General features: G+C 40.8%; 1 protein-coding gene across 1 annotated transcript; it reads right to left on the bottom strand.

The window, feature by feature from the left end:
- Positions 1-17,106: 17,106 nt before the first annotated feature.
- On the bottom strand, positions 17,107-17,679 carry LOC114291052 (uncharacterized). The gene has a single exon (XM_028235055.2). The coding sequence runs from the start codon at positions 17,677-17,679 to the stop codon at positions 17,107-17,109; it is 573 nt and encodes a 190-aa protein (XP_028090856.2).
- Positions 17,680-18,256: the final 577 nt, after the last annotated feature.

Genomic DNA, 18,256 nt, shown 5'->3' on the forward strand with positions numbered 1-18,256 from the left:
TCTACACTTATAAAAATGAATTTAAAAGGCAACCTAAAGTGATAAAACTAAAGGCAAAATAACAGAACACAGAAAAACACCTATAACTCCAAATTAGATTCATAAAGCATGCACCACCAAAGAAAATAGTCCAATATAAACAGACATAGTACTACTACATTCATGAAGAAAAATAATTAACAAAATTTAAAAAGTATTACAACAAACAGAAAAATTAAAAAACAGAATGTAGTAGTACATCTTCAAAACAAATAAAAGCCACATAAATTTGTGATACAACCAATCTCTCATCCAAACACATCAAAGGTCATTGTCAGGTGGTGGTAAAGGGAAGTAGTGATGGTAGATCTCACTGACTTGATGCTCAATTTGTCAGTGCGATTGCTTGCCACTTCATGACGTCTTTTAGTGTCCACACGAAACTCACCAAATTGTTGAATTAATGAGTTCTGAGTGGTGGCAAATGCATCGAACTGTTTGCCCAATGCATTGAACTAATTAGCCATTTGTTGTTCCCATTGAACGCGTTGATTGTGTTGTTCTTGTTTCATAGCCAAAAAATCAGTCCAATATTGAGGTTATTCACCTATTGGCATGACATTGTCATGGGGGTCTTTGGGAGCATCATTTGTTGGTACATTTGCATTCATACTTTGCAATAAATTTTCAATGCCACCAACTCGGGTCAGTGTGTACTCCGAAATAGCTGAAGAGATTTTAGTCTCTACTTCACCTACAAGTTGGATCTTAAAAGCTTTGAAAATTTTAGTCAACAGAGCTCAAAAAACTAGTGACCGGGCAGTGATATGACCAAGGTTTGCAACCAGCATTTCTTTCATTAGTATATAGCATAAATCCAATTTGTGTCCAACTTCAAAACAATATAGCAAATAAGCATTAAAATTTGGAACAGCATCAAAATGTCCTCTTTTGGGAGTGACATTTTCTACTATAAATCAATGGAGAATACGAAGGTGAGGTTTCAAATGTCTTGCTTGTAAATTACTGCCGGTAAATCTTCTTTCATAAATAGTAGTATATACTTCACTTATGTTGCCAACAATATCAAGTAGGTCAGACTCACTGTGAAAATAGATATGCATATCCCCTTGCTCAACTCCAATAATTCGTGCCAAAGTGGGGATGCCAAATTCAATAGCCTTACTTTTTACATAAGATATAATATTAAAGTCTCCATCTTCTTCATCAGTAGTTTTCAAGTGAACATAAAATAAAGACACAAGACGATGATATACCTTTTGTGGTACATTGATTAAATTTAGCCACCCCATAGCCTTAAGTTTGCTAACCAACAAAGGATCATATTGAGTAGGAAGATTTACCCTTCTCCCGATGATAATAGGTCAACTGCAAAAGCTTTGAAAGGCTTGTTCATGATTATAAGTGAGAAAATCAGGAGTTGGATAAGCTAAACTTTGAGGTTGTTGTTGTTGTTGTTGGCGTGGTGGAGGGTTAGAGCTTTCACCATGTTCTGGTCTTGCTCTTTTGGTTCTAGGCATGATGTCAATATCTGTTGAATTTGATTGGGAATATGTTAAATGTGAATGGTGGATTTTACAAGTGCTAAAATTCAATGTGAGGTGACCAACTGGTGTAAAAAGGCAGTGCAACACCAAAAGGAAGTACAACAGAGAAGGAAGTGCAATAGAAAAATGAACTTCACAAAACAAGGTCGGTTGACTGGCTGGTCGACTCCCAGGTTGACCCCTCGGTTGATCAATTTGGGGGCAGATACTGCTCTCGATTTCTGCTGCTTCGGTTACTGCTTCTTTGAATGATGCACACTTCCTTCAACTCTCTATGACATACATCTCTATATGGCATTGTATCTATATAGAGTGTATTTTCAATAGTTTTAAATGAGATAGGTGGTGGAGGAAAGTAATGAGGTGGGTCAATTTCTTTAATAAAGTAGTTGGATGGTTGTGTTTGCAAATGAGACATTCATGAAACCACTTTCTGAAGTGTGCAAGATATATGATGGTGAAGTAGTTGGATGGTTGTGTGTATATATCAAATGTTAGATATATATATATATATATATATATAACTCATTTGTAATATATAATTTATTTGTAATTCATTTGTGGTAAATTGAGCCATTCATTTGTAATTCATCTGTACTTTATTAAATGGTGGATATATATATAAGAATCATGAGTCCTTTGTAATTTATTAAATGTATATACAGAATAAAATAATTAGTTATTCACTAAAGTAAGCTATATGTTATAGGCATCTGTAGACGCGCCCTTGGGCCTATGCTTACCACAGTTTGGACTCATTATGTCGCGGTTCTTAATCTGATCTTGCAAAGTGCAATGCGAGACCGATAAATCACCAAAGAGTCCAAATCCGGCAAATCGTTTTGGAAAACTAATTTTTAAGAAAAAAGTGTCAAACATGGACTGCTTTGCTAGATACAGAGTCGCCACCTAAATATTTTATTTTGGGGGAATTTAGGAAACCCTAACTCGTGCCTAAGGCCATGTGTCCGTCATTACCCAAGTTGCCTCGGCTCGGGAACTTGGGTACGATTGGGGAAGGTCATCTATGAGCACTCCCACTCGCCCGATCCGAAGATCGGCCTATACTAAGCATGATATCTTCTTTTTGAAAACACATGCGTTCTTATTCCAATTAATTAGCTAATCTTACTACGTGATGCACACAACAAACAAGTATAGACTAGATCGCCTAATTTGGAAAAAAGCATCGCATATTTGTTTGTTTGAAAACGGTTTGAAGTTTGCTACTCGTAAGTAGGCTAAAATGCGGATTTCGATGAATTGTTCCAATTCAAGCAATCCAACCTTCACCCATAGGCATTCAGGCAGCTCTATCACATAAGCAATTAGCCTCATAGCAAGCATGCTGTCATGTTAACACTCACATACGTGCAAGATGCTAAAGCATAAACACTCACAGTGTACTCTGAGCCAAAACAAGAAACTAGTTAGTAACAATGCATGATCCTAGTTCAGGTTGAGATGGCTAATGCAACACATGCAAAATGCAACTAGAATAGGCTCGGCTATTCTAAGATGGCATATGAGATGTGACAACTTGATACATGTATTCAAGTAGGGATTGAAATACAATGCAGTTAGTATGATGCGCCGAGCCCGGTGCATGCAATACAGATGAATGGATGCAAACATGCAAGCATAAGGTATGCTAAATGAAATATGCCCTAAAACTAATCATCGTAAGCGATTAAGTAAAAGAGAGAAAGAAATGGGAGTTGGAAGACATGCATCACACGCACGCACGCTTATTACAGAATTGCGCCCTCTCGACGGAGGGACCAAAAGAATAATACAAATTAACTAATTAACTAACTAACAAGCTAATTAATTATTACACAACCTTAACTAATTAAACAAATTAATTAAGCTATGAAAATAGTAAAGCAGCCTCGGGAAGAGGGACGAATGCATGCTCGGTTGGCTTCGCTCGGAAATCCGTTGCCATGCTTCATGTTGCCTCTGTTTGCACTGCTATGTTCCTCTGAAAACTGTGCCAACTTCTGTGACACTTCTAAACCTCCTTGTGGGCATGCTGAGAGGCCGTCGGCCAAAATGCAGGGCCATCGGCCAAGGTAAACTAGTCATCGACCAAAAATGAGGCTCTCAGCCAACAATTTGTAACCGGCCGGCACTGCAGATGGCCGACCGGCCATATCTTCCTGTAAAATGCTGTTTTTGCTGCAGTAGAGGACAAATAGAGCATGGCAATGCATTTACAATACAATGTGTGCACAACCATCCTCCCTATCATGTTATGAACTCAAGGGAGTATGGTTCTCGACCCTCAGACCATCAATCACACATTTCAATGCATGATAGCCAAAGGAGCCAAGTGTGTATTTAATATCAAATGAAATGCACACAAAACAAACAAGGGGCCCCAAACTCTATCATGGTTGATCAAGAGGCAAGGGATGCAATCATGCAAGCAAAACTAATGCGACATGAGCATGTTAAGGACAATGCCATACAAGGCTAATGGTAATAAGCATGCCAAATGCAATGCAACCTAGACAAGTATGCAAACATGCAAGGCATGTGACAACATTCAAGGATAGACAAGCATGTAACAACATGTGAGGCAAGCATGCAAACATGCAAGCAACTTAACAAAAGTGCATGCCAAATGCAAGATAACTCAAGCATGCAACAACATGCAATTGGCCAAGTATGCAACAACATGCAAGGCAAGCATGCGACAACATGCGAAGATGGTCTTAAACCAAAATGGACAACTCTCAACTAAGTCCAAATCAGTGGCCAAAGTGATACAACAAGGGCATGAAATACACATACAAGCATGTATGCTAATTAACCTAACACTTAGGCATAAAAGGGAGACTTTTAAGCACACTTAAAAGGGGATAAATATGGACATATGATAAACATGGTAAGCTCTGAAATCATGTTAAGGATGATGCCAAATCAACCAAATAATGCAAGGCATGCAATAAAGCCCAAAACTTGAAACTAGCCAAGGGACTCAAACCAAGGCTACATGAAGCAAGCCCCAAAGGGCCAAGGGGACCTGAAACAGTCCCAAGGTAGGTCTAAACAAGACTAAAAGTGAGCTCAAAATTAGCCAACACAAGCTAGAACACAATGCCAAAACATGAGGCATACAAGGCCACAAAAGAGGTGTTGCACTACACCTAACACAACCAAACATGGCATGACTTAAGCAACCAAAATCAGAGTTATGGCATGTTAAAATGAGCCCAAAAACTCACTTAGATGGCATCCCAAAGACCTAAGCATGGTGGCATACACAATGGACCATTCATGAGGCATAAAACACAAACCCTTTAAAACATTAAAGGAGTAATAAGTGCAAGTGTTTGAGTATGAAACATGGACTGAAATAACATTACAAGTGATGCCAAACCACTGAAATGATCTGAATAGAGCATGCTAGTGACTCAAACAACCAAAGCTAACCAGCTAGATTGCATGGTAGCTATACAAAACAATGTAAGCATGACCAAAACAATGAAAAACAGAGCTGAAGCATGTTAAAACAAGGCTAGAAGCTTCATGAAGTTGAGTCGAAATCAAGCTAAAATGACATGTTACAACATGACACATGTTAAGACAAATCATGGGATTACAAGACAAGTACATGAAGCATGCATGGTATGTCTAAACCAAATCAAAACAGTGCTATATCATGGCAAAACAAAGCCTAATATATATTGAAATGAAGCTAAAACAAGCTAAGCATACAAGCTACAAACATAAGCCATTTATGCAAGCATTCAAAACAACAAGGAGAGAGGATGACCCTCTCCTATTTAAGACACCAAAACCACCTTTCCACCACTGAAAATCCTCTAGATTTCAGTGGTAGAAAGGTCATGCAAATCTCAAAGCAAGGGCCAAAAGGGATGGCCTAAAACAAGGCCTAAGAGGGAGGAAACAACCCCAAACCTCAAAATGACCTTAAACAAAGATCTAAAGCATACAAAATCAGAAATTTTATCAGTTATAATCTAAGCTTAAAACAATAAGCAAGAAGGGCTAAAAGCTTAAGCAAGAAAGGGGTATCTAAAGCAAGGAACTCACCCTTGTAGAACCTCTTCAAGAACAAAGCTCCAGCAGGTTTTCTGAGTCCAAACCAATCCAAGAACACTAAAATCAACCTCAAATGACCTCAGCTCCAAGAGGATGGTGTTCTAGTGTGTGTTTGTGTACAATAATAAGACAATACTACACTTTTGAGCACAAAACAAGCCTAAACAAAGAAAAATAGATACAAAAGTATATCTATCCTCTCAAGAACAAATTTCTGAACCCCTGAGAAGGGAGGATGAGCTCCCTCTTTATAGAAGTTCAATTCTAAGGCTTCTAACAGAAGCTAAGCAAAGGGTGTAAATCCCTCCATACACGTGTATGAAGGGGTTAATCGTGGGTGCCACAAAATATCTGCATAAAGCAGATGAACAGGGTTCAGCCAGCAAAAATGGCCGATCGACCAACACAAGGGCCGGCCGACCAAATACAATGCCGATCAGCCAATACTTTTGGCCACTGGTAGGGAGCTAGGGCCGACGGCTTCAAGCCTTGGCCGGTGGGTTAAGGAAATGGCCAACAAGCCACCATCTTCCCTTAGAAGAAAAAACACAAGTGTTTGGTCCATATAGCGATCCTGGTTGTCCCTTTACTATTTTGTTGTATTCCGGACTCGGTTCTGTGGAGTTAGTAGTTGTATCTATCTTCTTGTCGTCCTTTAATTCCATTTGTTTGAGTTTTAGGATGTGTTGGGCATGTTTCGAACAGGTGGGTTGAACCTTGGTCTGAAATCTTGTTGCCAGGTTTTTGGTCGTTCCGCTCGAGCAGGCCTTGTTGCGCTCGAGCGGATATTGCACACTCCCAGTTTTTCGTGTCCTTGCAAAACTTCTGCAAGTGTGATTTTTACGCTCGAGCGGGTTTTTTCACGCTCGAGCGGTAGCGCTCGAGTGGGTACTCTGGCGCTCGAGCGGGTAGTACTTTTTGGTGTAAGTTCTAGGAGGGGGAAATCTACGCTTGAGCGGACTGGTTTTCGCGCTCGAGCGGATGTATTTTATTCTTGTGTCTTGGTGCTCGAGCGAGCCTTCTTGCGCTAGAGCGCACCTAGTTTTTTGTTCTTGATGCTTGAGCGTTGTGTTCTCCGCTCGAGCGGGAATGTTGTATATCAGTTGGCAGCTAGGCATTTTAAATTCACTTTTTATTTTCTCTCTCTCTCTCTCTCTCTCTTACTTTCTAAAAAGCTATTTTGAGAGCCCCTCTCTCTAGAAAATCCATTCTCTCTAAGGTTTGATCTAGTTAGAGTGTCTCTCTATCCTCCGGCCTTTGTAAAAGGTGTGTTGATCGTCAAGGGCTTCGTTTTGATCCGAGAATTGTGGTGTTTGGAGCATTTTCACTTTCTTCTCCTTCCCCATTTGAGCTCTAACTTCGAAGTAGGGATATCTTACTCCTTCTCATGATTTTTGTCTTTGAATTTTAGTATTTTGATGAGTTGGGGGTTGTTGGGTAATTTTGAGAAACTTTGGGCCTTTGTGTAATTTTACAAAAGTTAGGATTTTGTTTATATAAACGTATATGCATGTTTGGCATAGAGAAATGAGATCAATATTGGTCTATTGGTAAAAAATGGAACCTTAGGGTTGTGATGTTAATTATGGGAAATGTTCTAATTACATTGATAAATTAATTGGTATAATTAATTTGAAGAAAAGAGGAATTAAGTTGAGAATGTTGGAATTGGAGTTGTATGGGATTAAAGGGTGTAGTTAGATTCGTTTATCGCTCACCTAGTTGAAATGTTGATTATATATCCATTTGGTGCATTTATTTTTAGTATAGAAATAACTGCTTTGGGCTATCGGTGGAGGATAGTCTTGATTGTTGTAGACACTGCATGATGATTAGGCAAACTAAAACTAATCGATTGAGTATGCTATCGAATATAGCAAGTGGAATAATACATAAATTTTATGTATTGATTGATTGTATATGATCCATGTTTATATACATGTGTTGTGTGGGAGGAGATGGGGGATGTACTCCACGGTTTAGGGGAAGATAGGGGATGGACCTCTAAACCGGATTTTGTGTGATAGTGATACAGCACTACAATGTGTATCAGGCTGCGAATTAGAAGTGTTTTTGTTTCATTAATACAGCACTACAATGTGTATTATTTGAGACTTAAGGAAGTGTCTGAATTGATTTGATATAGCACTAAAATGTATATCGTTATCAATTGTAAAGTATAGAAGTGAATCTATGTTATGTTGATACAGCATTAAAATGTGTATCCCTCATGAATTTTGAAAGTGTTTTAAAGATGAGTCTAAATCTCATTAAGTTATTTGGCTAGGTGTTGGGCCTTGTTTTCAAAAATCAAAATTTGAAAGGACGTGGGAAATGAAATGTAACATGGACTTAATGTCATGAAATCGAATGTGATGTAAGTGGATGTATCTGTGTTGACCATCTATCAACTGCTAATCTTTTAGTCATTGTTCATGGCTGGTTTAGTGTATTTCTACTGGGCTGTGGCTCACCCTTTATGGGACATCATTTTCAGGTACAGGTAGCATGCCACCTCCAAGGACATAGCTTGGGAGGCTAGAGGCAGGCGGATTATTTTGTTTATTTTCTTTTGGTGTATTACATGTAAATTCAAGCCAAGGGCTTTATATGTATTGAGTTAGTACTCTTCTTTTTGTAACCAAGTGTTAACTTGGAAAGCTGTAAGCCCGTAGGGCATTTGCTTTTGTTGTTAACATGTAATACTTTTGTAAGGAACTACTCTGATAAACAGAAGAATATTTATCTTTTATACCAATGCCTGTCTATGTTGATGGGTTTTAATGTTATTATTTTGAGGGCGTTACAACTTGGTATCAGAGCTATTGGGTTCGAATACTTTGGGCACGTGGGAAGTGATTAGTATCACAATGGGTTTGTCTTGCTTGTTAGAGACTTATGTGTGACATTATGTGTTTATTTGATAACATGTTTATGTGACTACTTGGGTATGGGATTTAGTTTCTAGGATTTTGATTGGATTCTTGAGTTTCTGTGAGTTTTATTGGAAAAGCACTTGATCAATGCTGTTTCTAACCGAAACTCTAGTAACGCCTCAGGACTATCATTATACGGAAATGAAATTCGTAAGTGCTTATGTGTTTATGTGCTTACGTGGAGTGAATTACAGTTGTCCATGTATTAGGACGCGGGTGTTTAGTTTTGGCACATTTATAAATGTGCTAACGTTCTTCGTTACCTTTATTAGGATGTCAGGACGAGGACGTGGTAGACGTGGCAGACGTGGTAGGCAGGAGATGCCTTTACCGGATGATATTCCGGCACAGCAGAAGGGGGTTGGCCAAGCCAATGTGGTCGAGCCAGCAGGTCAGGAGGCTATGGGCGCTTTAGCCCGAGGGATAGCCGATGCTTTGAGAGAGTCTGTGGTATTTTTCGAGCTGAGAATCCAGTTCATGCTCCAGTTCAGGCCTAGGTTGTTGAGGCAGGGCCTTCCTTCTTGAAAAGGGAGTTCTTCCAGTCTAACCCGGACGAGTTTATTGGGGATCCGAAGGAGCCACTAAAGGTTGACTAGTGGTTAGAGCAAATGAGTAAGACGTTCGAGATGCTTGGCATCGAGGACGGAGCGTTGAAAGTGACCTTGGCATCTTTCCAGCTTAAAGGGGGTGCGGGTCAGTGGTGGAAATACATGAGGGGTCGTATTGCTGGCACATGGAAGGCTTTTGTGGAGGCTTTTCAGGAGAAATATTTATCTCCAGCAGTCAGGGAGAAGCTAAGAGACCAGTTCTGTCAGCTTTTGCAGTTGAGTTCTTCAGTAGCCGAGTATGAGGCTACTTTCACCAGCTTGTCCAAGTTCGCACCTGAACTCGTGGCGTCCGAGGAACGCCGCTGTATTGAGTTCGAGAAGAGGTTGAGGCGCGGCCTCAAGATGAGGGTTGGAGGTTCGATGATCCGAGATTATGGGCGCTTGGTTGATGCTACAGCCCATATGGAGATCATGATGCAGGAAGAGGAGGGACAGAGAGGCTCCAAGAGGAGCCAGGATGGTCAGGGTGATGGCAGGAGACAGAGGGGTTCTAACCCTCAGCAGTCTCAGGGGGATGTTGCTAGATCGACCTTTCCTGTGCCGAGTGCAGGCTCGGGGAGAGGTAATCAAGGAGAGTTCACCTGTTTCAAGTGTGGTCAGTTGGGCTACAAGGCTTAAGTTTGCCCACAGAGGGGAGGAGGTCAGAGAGCTGCTTCATCTTCAGCTAGACCGCAGAGCCAAAGTCAGGGCAGGGGTCAGCCCTTGTCTTGTTATCAGTGTGGTCAGCCTGGGCACCTGAAGAGGTTTTGCCCACAGTTGAGTGCCACTTCGGGCGCGTCTAGTTCTAGGCAGACGCAGGGTTTTCAGCCAGCTCAGTTTGTGCAGGCCTCGAGGGCCAATCAGGGGGCCTCATCGTCCCAGTCTGTGCAGCAGTCGTACGCTTCGAAGGGTAAGCAGTTGGATCAGGGGCCTACTGGGCGCGTGTATGCTGTTACCGTGCAAGATCTTGTGCCTACTCCATCAGTAGTGAGAGGTACCTTTCTGTTTTGCAACTCGGTTGCTAGTGTCTTGATTGATACGGGTGCATCTCATTCTTTTGTATCTGCTACATTTGCATCTGTTTTGGAATTGGAGTTGGCACAGTTAGCATCTCCTATATGTGTAGTATCACCTATTAGTGGTGAGTTGATCTTGAAGCAAGGTGTTAGAGGTTGTGATATAGAAGTCGCAGACCATAGGCTTCCTTTTCCATTTGTGGTCATGCCCATGAAGGGTTTTGATGTTATTTTGGATATGGACTGCCTATCGTCATACCGGGCTGTTATTGATTGCTACCGCCAGAGGGTCACATTTTGTACCTTGAGCGGGGAGTGTTTCCATTTCTTGGGGGATCGGGTTGGTAGTGTGTTGCCACCGATGTATGATCTGCAAGGACGGAATAAGCTTAGTGGTCTACTTGCTAGCTTTATGAGTGGTGAGTGTGATGAGACCCAGATTGTATTGCCAAGGGTGGTTTGTGAGTATTCAGATGTTTTTCCCGATGATCTCGTTAGTTTGCCACCTCACAGAGAGATAGAGTTCTCTATTGACTTAGTGCCCGGCACGGTGCCGATTTTTATGGCACCTTATCGTTTTGCCCCAACCGAGTTGAGTGAGTTGAAGATTCAGCTCCAGAAATTGCTAGATAAGGGTTTTGTTCGCCCTAGTGTTTCGTTGTAGGGAGCACCGGCCCTCTTTGTTAAAAAGAAAGATGGTACCTTGAGATTGTGTATAGACTACCGGAAGTTGAATCGGGCTACGGTCAAGAATAAGTACCCTATGCCCCGTATAGATGATCTGTTTGACCAGTTGAAGGATTCCCGTTGTTTCTCTAAGATAGACTTGAGATCAGGTTACCACCAGTTGAGGGTCAGGGAGGAGGATATTCCTAAGACGGCATTCCGTACACGGTATGGCCACTATGAGTTTCTGGTGATGCCGTTTGGGCTTACCAATGCACCGGCAGTCTTTATGGACTTGATGAACCGGATCTTCTGGGAATTCTTGGATCGATTTGTAGTCGTTTTCGTGGACGACATTCTAATTTACTCGCCTTCAGAAGAGGAGCACGAGGAACACCTGAGAGTGGTGCTTGAGTTTCTTAGAGCCCATAGGCTTTATGCCAAGTTTGGGAAGTGTGAGTTTTGGCTAGGGGAGGTCAAATTCTTAGGCCATGTGGTATCTAGGGAAGGGGTGTCTGTTTATACATCCAAGGTAGAGGCAGTGCAAGATTGGGCACAGCCTAAGAGCGTTTTTGAGATCCGCAGTTTTCTGGGATTAGCTGGGTATTACCACCGGTTTGTGAAGGATTTCTCCAAGTTAGCTTCGCCGTTGACTAGGCTGACTCGGAAGGGAGTCAAATTTGTATAGAGCGAGACTTTTGAAAAGTCATTCCAAGAGTTGAAAGTTAGATTGACCACCGCTTCAGTCTTGATTATTCCGGAGAGAGGGTTAGGTTATGCAGTTTATTGTGATGCCTCACGAGAGGGTTTGGGTTGTGTGTTGATGCAAAAGGGGAAAGTGGTAGCTTATGGCTCACGTTAGTTGAAAATACACGAGAAGAATTACCCTACACAGGACCTAGAGTTAGCAGCAGTGATCTTTGCCTTGAAGATTTGGAGGCACTACCTTTATGGTGAGAGGTTCGAGGTGTTCTCGGACCACAAGAGTTTGAAGTATCTGTTTACACAGAGGGACTTGAATTTGAGGCAGAGGAGATGGATGGAGTTCATTGAGGATTATGATTTTGAGTTGCACTATCACCCGGGGAAGGCCAATGTTGTGGCCGATGCCGTTAGTAGGAAATCCATTAGTGATGTAGCTTGTATAGCCATCCGGGAATGGGAGATGTTCGGTGCACTTGGCGAGTTCGATTTGCTACTGGGCGAATCTGTTGAGGCTGCGGCCTTGTTTTCTGTTGTTGCACAGCCTACACTTGTGACCCGAGTATTAGAGGCACAGAGAGGTGACCTTAAGGTAGAGTCCTTCCGAGAGAAGATCTCCAGTGGGAAAGTTGAGAAGGGTCTGACAGTGTATCCCGACCAGAGTGTGAGATATCGAGATCGTTTGTTTGTGCCGGAGTCTTGCCGAGAGGAAGTACTCCGAGAATTCCATTATTCATGCCTTGCGGTGCATCCGGGAGGCACTAAGATGTATCGGGATTTGGGTCACCAGTTTTGGTGGCGGGGTATGAAGAGAGATGTGGCTGTTTTTGTATCGAAGTGCCTTACTTGCCAGCAAGTGAAGGCCGAGCATCAGAGGCCAGCGGGTTTGTTACAACCCTTGCCTATTGCCGAGTGGAAGTGGGAGCATGTCACCATGGACTTCGTTGTAGGTCTTCCGAGGACTCAGCGGGGTAGTGATGCCATTTGGGTGGTTGTAGACCGGTTGACTAAGTCGGCGCACTTCATTCCTATGCGCGTGAGAGATTCGGTAGATCATCTCGCCGACTTGTATATTCGGGACATAGTGAGATTGCACGGGGTCCCAGTGACGATCGTCTCAGATAGAGATCCTCGTTTTACTGCTAGGTTGTGGCAAAGTTTGCAAAGTGCCTTGGGCACTAAGTTGACCTTTAGTACGGCTTATCATCCTCAGACTGACGAGCAGTCCGAGCGTACTATTCAGATCCTTGAGGATATGCTTCGAGGTTGTGTCCTTGACTTCAGTGGGACGTGGGAGAGGCACTTGCCATTGGTGGAGTTTGCCTACAACAACAGTTTTCAGTCTAGCATCGGTATGGCACCTTTCGAGGCCTTGTATGGCCGACCGTGTAGGTCTCAGTGTGTTGGGCCGAGGTGGGTGATGCACCTTTGTTGGGTCCGGAGTTGGTTAGGGAGACGACGGAGAAAGTTGAGCTTATCCGTAAGAGGCTTGTTACAACCCAGAGTCGCCAAAAGAGTTATGCCGATCGTAGGAGGAGGCCTTTGGCTTTTGAGGTAGATGATCACGTCTTCTTCAAAATATCACCTAGACGAGGTTTGATGAGGATTGGGAAGAGTGGGAAGTTGTCCCCTCGGTTTATCGGTCCCTTTGAGATCCTTGAGAGGATTGGGGAGGTCGCTTATCGTTTAGCTTTACCATCGCAGTTGTCCGGAGTGCATGACGTGTTTCATGTGAGTATGCTTCGGAAATATGAGCCGGATCCGTCCCATGTGTTAGATTGGACCGACTTGGAGGTAGATGAGGATGCCTCGTATGAAGAAAGACCGGTTCGGGTCTTGGATAGGCGGGATCAAGTCTTGCGAGGCAAGACCATTCCCTTGGTAAAAATCTTGTGGAAACATCATGGAGTGAAGGAAGCCACTTAGGAACGTGAGTTGGAAGTCCGCGAGAAATATCCGGACTTGTTTGTTGATGTGTAACCATGCTTTGGTAATTTTGTAACATTGTTGAACCTTAAGAGTATTGAATATATCTTAGGTTGTAAAACATGGTTTATGTTTTGATTTAATGGAAGTATTTTGAAACTTGCCTCAAAATGGAAGTTTAATGTAACATTGCATATGTTGGATGTATTGTAGAAATGGAAATATATCATGAATGCTGAATATGATATGAAATTGTGGAGTGTAGTATTGAAATTTGTGGAATTTCAAGGAATGCATAACTATAATGCATGTTGTGGAAAATGTTGTAAACTGCCTCTTGAAAAGAGATGAGATGACCGATAATGGGTCGAGTTTTAAAATTCGCATTGTGATAATGTTGGGAATTGAGAAAATCTTGTTTTTAAAAAAAAAAACTTGTATTTAATTTCGGGGACAAAATTCTTTAAGGGGGGGAGGTTATAGCGATCCCGGTTGTCCCTTTACTATTTTTTTGTATTCCGAACTCGGTTCCATGGAGTTAGTAGTTGTATCTATCTTGTTGTCGTCCTTTAATTCTATTTGTTTGAGTTTTAGGATGTGTTGGGCATGTTTTGAACAGGTGGGTTGAACCTTGGTCTGAAATCTTGTTGCCAGGTTTTTGGTCGTTCCGCTCGAGCGGGCCTTGTTGCGCTCGAGCGGATATTGCACACTTCCAGTTTTTCGTGTCCCTGCAAAACTTCTGCAGGTGTGATTTTTACGCTCGAGCGGGTACTCTGGCGCTCGAGCGGGTAGTACTTTTTGGTATAAGTTCTGGGAGGGGGAAATCTACGCTCAAGCGGACTGGTTTTCGCGCTCGAGCGGATGTACTTTATTCTTGTGTCTTGGCGCTCGAGCAGACTTTCTTGCGCTCGAGCGTACCTAGCTTTTTTGTTCTTGACGCTCGAGCGTTGTGTTCTCCGCTCGAGCGGGAATGTCGTATATCAGTTGGCAATTGGGCATTTTAAAATCACTTTTTACTTTCTCTCTCTCTCTCTTACTTTCTAAAAAGCTATTTTGAGAGCCCCTCTCTCTAGAAACTCCCTTCTCTCTAGGGTTTGATCTAGTTAGAGTGTCTCTCTATCCTCCGGCTTTTGTAAAAGGTGTGTTGATCGTCAAGGGCTTCGTTTTGATCCGAGAATCGTGGTGTTTGGAGCATTTCACTTTCTTCTCCTTCCCCATTTGAGCTCTAACTTCGAGGTTGGGATATCCTACTCCTTCTTATGATTTTTGTCTTTGAATTTTAGTATTTTGATGAGTTAGGGGTTGTTGGGTAATTTTGAGAAAGTTTGGGCCTTTGTGTAATTTTACAAAAGTTGGTTTTGTTTATATAAACGTATATGCATGTTTGGCATAGAGAAATGAGATCAATATTGGTCTATTGGTAAAAAATGAAACCTTAGGGTTGTGATGTTAATTATGGGAAATGCTCTAATTACATTGATAAATTAATTGGTATAATTAATTTGAAGAAAAGAGGAATTAAGTTGAAAATGTTGGAATTGGAGTTGTATGGGATTAAAGGGTGTAGTTAGATTCGTTTATCGCTCACCTAGTTGAAATGTTGATTATATATCCATTTGGTACATTTATTTTCAGTATAAAAATAACTGCTTTGGGCTATCGGTGGAGGATAGTCTTGATTGTTGTAGACACTGCATGATGATTAGGCAAACTAAAACTAATCGATTGAGTATGCTATCGAATATAGCAAGTGGAATAATACATAAATTCTATGTATTGATTGATTGTATATGATCCATGTTTATATACATGTGTTGTGTGGGAGGAGATGGGGGATGTACTCCACGGTTTAGAGGAAGATAGGGGATGGACCTCTAAACCGGATTTTGTGTGATAGTGATACAGCACTACAATGTGTATCAGGCTGCGAATTAGAAGTGTTTTTGTTTCATTAATACAACACTACAATGTGTATTATTTGAGACTTAAGGAAGTGTCTGAATTGATTTGATATAGCACTAAAATGTATATCGTTATCAATTGTAAAGTATAGAAGTGAATCTATGTTATGTTGATACAGCATTAAAATATGTATCCCTCATGAATTTTGAAAGTGTTTTAAAGATGAGTCTAAATCTCATTAAGTTATTTGGCTAGGTTTTGAGCCTTGTTTTCAAAAATCAAAATTTGAAAGGACGTGGGAAATGAAATGTAACATGGACTTAATGTCATGAAATCGAATGTGATGTAAGTGGATGTAGCTGTGTTGACCATCTATCAACTGCTAATCTTTTAGTCATTGTTCATGGCTGGTTTAGTGTATTTCTACTGGGCTGTGGCTCACCCTTTATGGGACATCGTTTTCAGGTACAGGTAGCATGCCACCTCCAAGGACATAGCTTGGGAGGCTAGAGGCAGGCGGATTATTTTGTTTATTTTCTTTTGGTGTATTACATGTAAATTCAAGCCAAGGGCTTTATATGTATTGAGTTAGTACTCTTCTTTTTGTAACCAAGTGTTAACTTGGAAAGCTGTAAGCCCGTAGGGCATTTGCTTTTGTTGTTAACATGTAATACTTTTGTAAGGAACTACTCTGATGAATAGAATAATATTTATCTTTTATACCAATGCATGTCTATGTTGATGGGTTTTAATGTTATTATTTTAAGGGCGTTACAGTCCACAACCAAGCACAAAACAGGCAAGTTGAGAATCCTGAGGCAAGGCGCATGGACGAGGCCTCCGGGAACTCAAAACGAACACGAGCATGGATGATCATCGAGTGTTCAAACGATGACATCCAAGTTTTAAAGGCGGTCAAAAATGGGGTGTCTATAGCATCCATATCAGTAGTCCAAATCCATATTAGTAGTCATCCTTCTAATTGACATTATGAGCATCCAAAATTCAATCTTCAGGACTCATCAACACAATATGTCAAAATATTCAGAAAACAAAATAATCAATTAACAAAAAATATGTTGATAAAAACCATTTTCGTAGCAGTACATTTCACATGCATAGAACACAACATAAGTAAATTATCACATCAGTACATTCATAATTCACATTATTTTCAATATTGACAAAGTTAATGGACCAATAATACTAGCAAAAATAGATGTGTATAAAGTGTATAGAGTGAAGAACACCAACAACAAAAATTGACAGTATTTGACTAACAACAAAAATGATGTGTGTAAATGAAGTTTAAGAGCAACAACAAATACTGACAGCCTTCCATGCGTAATCACCTCCCAATCAAAAATGCTAACCAAAAGTTCATGTTCTCATCCACGTGGTGAAGTTAGTTTTCACCATGAAGATGCCACATATGTTCTATTAAATCATTGTGGAGGGTATAATGTACATTTTTATCTCTAATACCTAAATGGCAGGACATAAATGATTGGAAGTCATTGTTACTATTACACGAAAGTTGTACGAGTGAGTTGGTTGATAATTTCATAATTGAAATCAAGATACTCATCTCTCTTATCTTCGACAATCATATTGTACAATATAACGCAACTCCTCATTATGTTACCAAACATTTTGGGATCCCAAAAACATACTGCACCACTTACAATTTCAAACCGGGATTGGAGCACTCCGAATGCCCGCTATACATCCTTCTTTGCTGACTCTTGCATCATTGCAAAATGTTGCTTCTTTGCTCATTGAGAAGAAGAGATTGTCTAAACCAGTGTTGCCCATTGAGGGTATATACCATCATCAAGGTAATAACCCATATTATAAGCGCGTCCATTAATAGTGTAATGGATAGCGGAGCTTTACCTTGGGTAAGATTAGGAAATAAGGGCGACCAATCCAACACATTCAAGTCATTGTGTGATCCAGGCATTCTAAAAAATGCATGACAAATCCACAAGTCATAAGAAGTTACTGCTTCAAGAATGATGGTTGATTTTTTCTGATGGCCTACATATTGACCTTGCCATGCCGTTGGACAATTTTTCCATTCCCAATGTATGCAATCTAAACTTCCCAACATACCCAGAAACCCACTAACCTCCCCAATAGCAAGTAATCTAGAAATATCAGTTATTGTTGGAGATCTAAGGTATTCTGGTCCAAAGATTTCAATTATTGAATTGCAAAAGTATTTCAAACTTTTAATTTCCGTACTTTTCCCAATTCGCACATAATCATCAACTGTATCTGCTACCACTCCATATAAGAGTATTCTCATTGCTAAAGCCATCTTTTGCAGTGGAGACAATCCGAGGATATGAGTTGCATCTTTTTTTTTTAACAAAATATGAATCGTGTGCTTCAATGGCATTCAAAATTCACAGATACCGAGGATGACGCATTCTAAAACGTCTCCGAAATGTTATAGGTGAATAAACTGGATTTGCTATAAAATAATCCGCAAACAATCGTTCATGACCCTTCCATCTATCGTGACGTATGTATTTATGTCCTACAATAGAACCACCTATTTTCTTTGATCAATCACTTGATATCAGAATCTATATCATACTAGCATTATTTATCTCATAAACACCCAGAAGTTTCACAATTTTTCATCATTAGACTCATCATCAGAGGATGAGGAAGAAAAAGATGATGAAAATGAAGTGAACAAATAAGAACTTGAGCTAGTCATTATACTTTGGTTTTCAGTTATGGTTGGTTCCAAATGCAACGTTGATTGTTTGGTTTATATAGTACATGGGTTAATCTGTTTATATTTGTTTTTGGAAGGAAATAATTATTGGCAGCAAAAAAATAGGAAAAGATTTAATAGAGGGGAAAAAAATGGGAAAGGAATTGAG

Source organism: Camellia sinensis, chromosome 15 (genome assembly GCF_055761805.1).
Source record: "Camellia sinensis isolate YWXY chromosome 15, ASM5576180v1, whole genome shotgun sequence".
Lineage (NCBI taxonomy): Eukaryota > Viridiplantae > Streptophyta > Magnoliopsida > Ericales > Theaceae > Camellia > Camellia sinensis.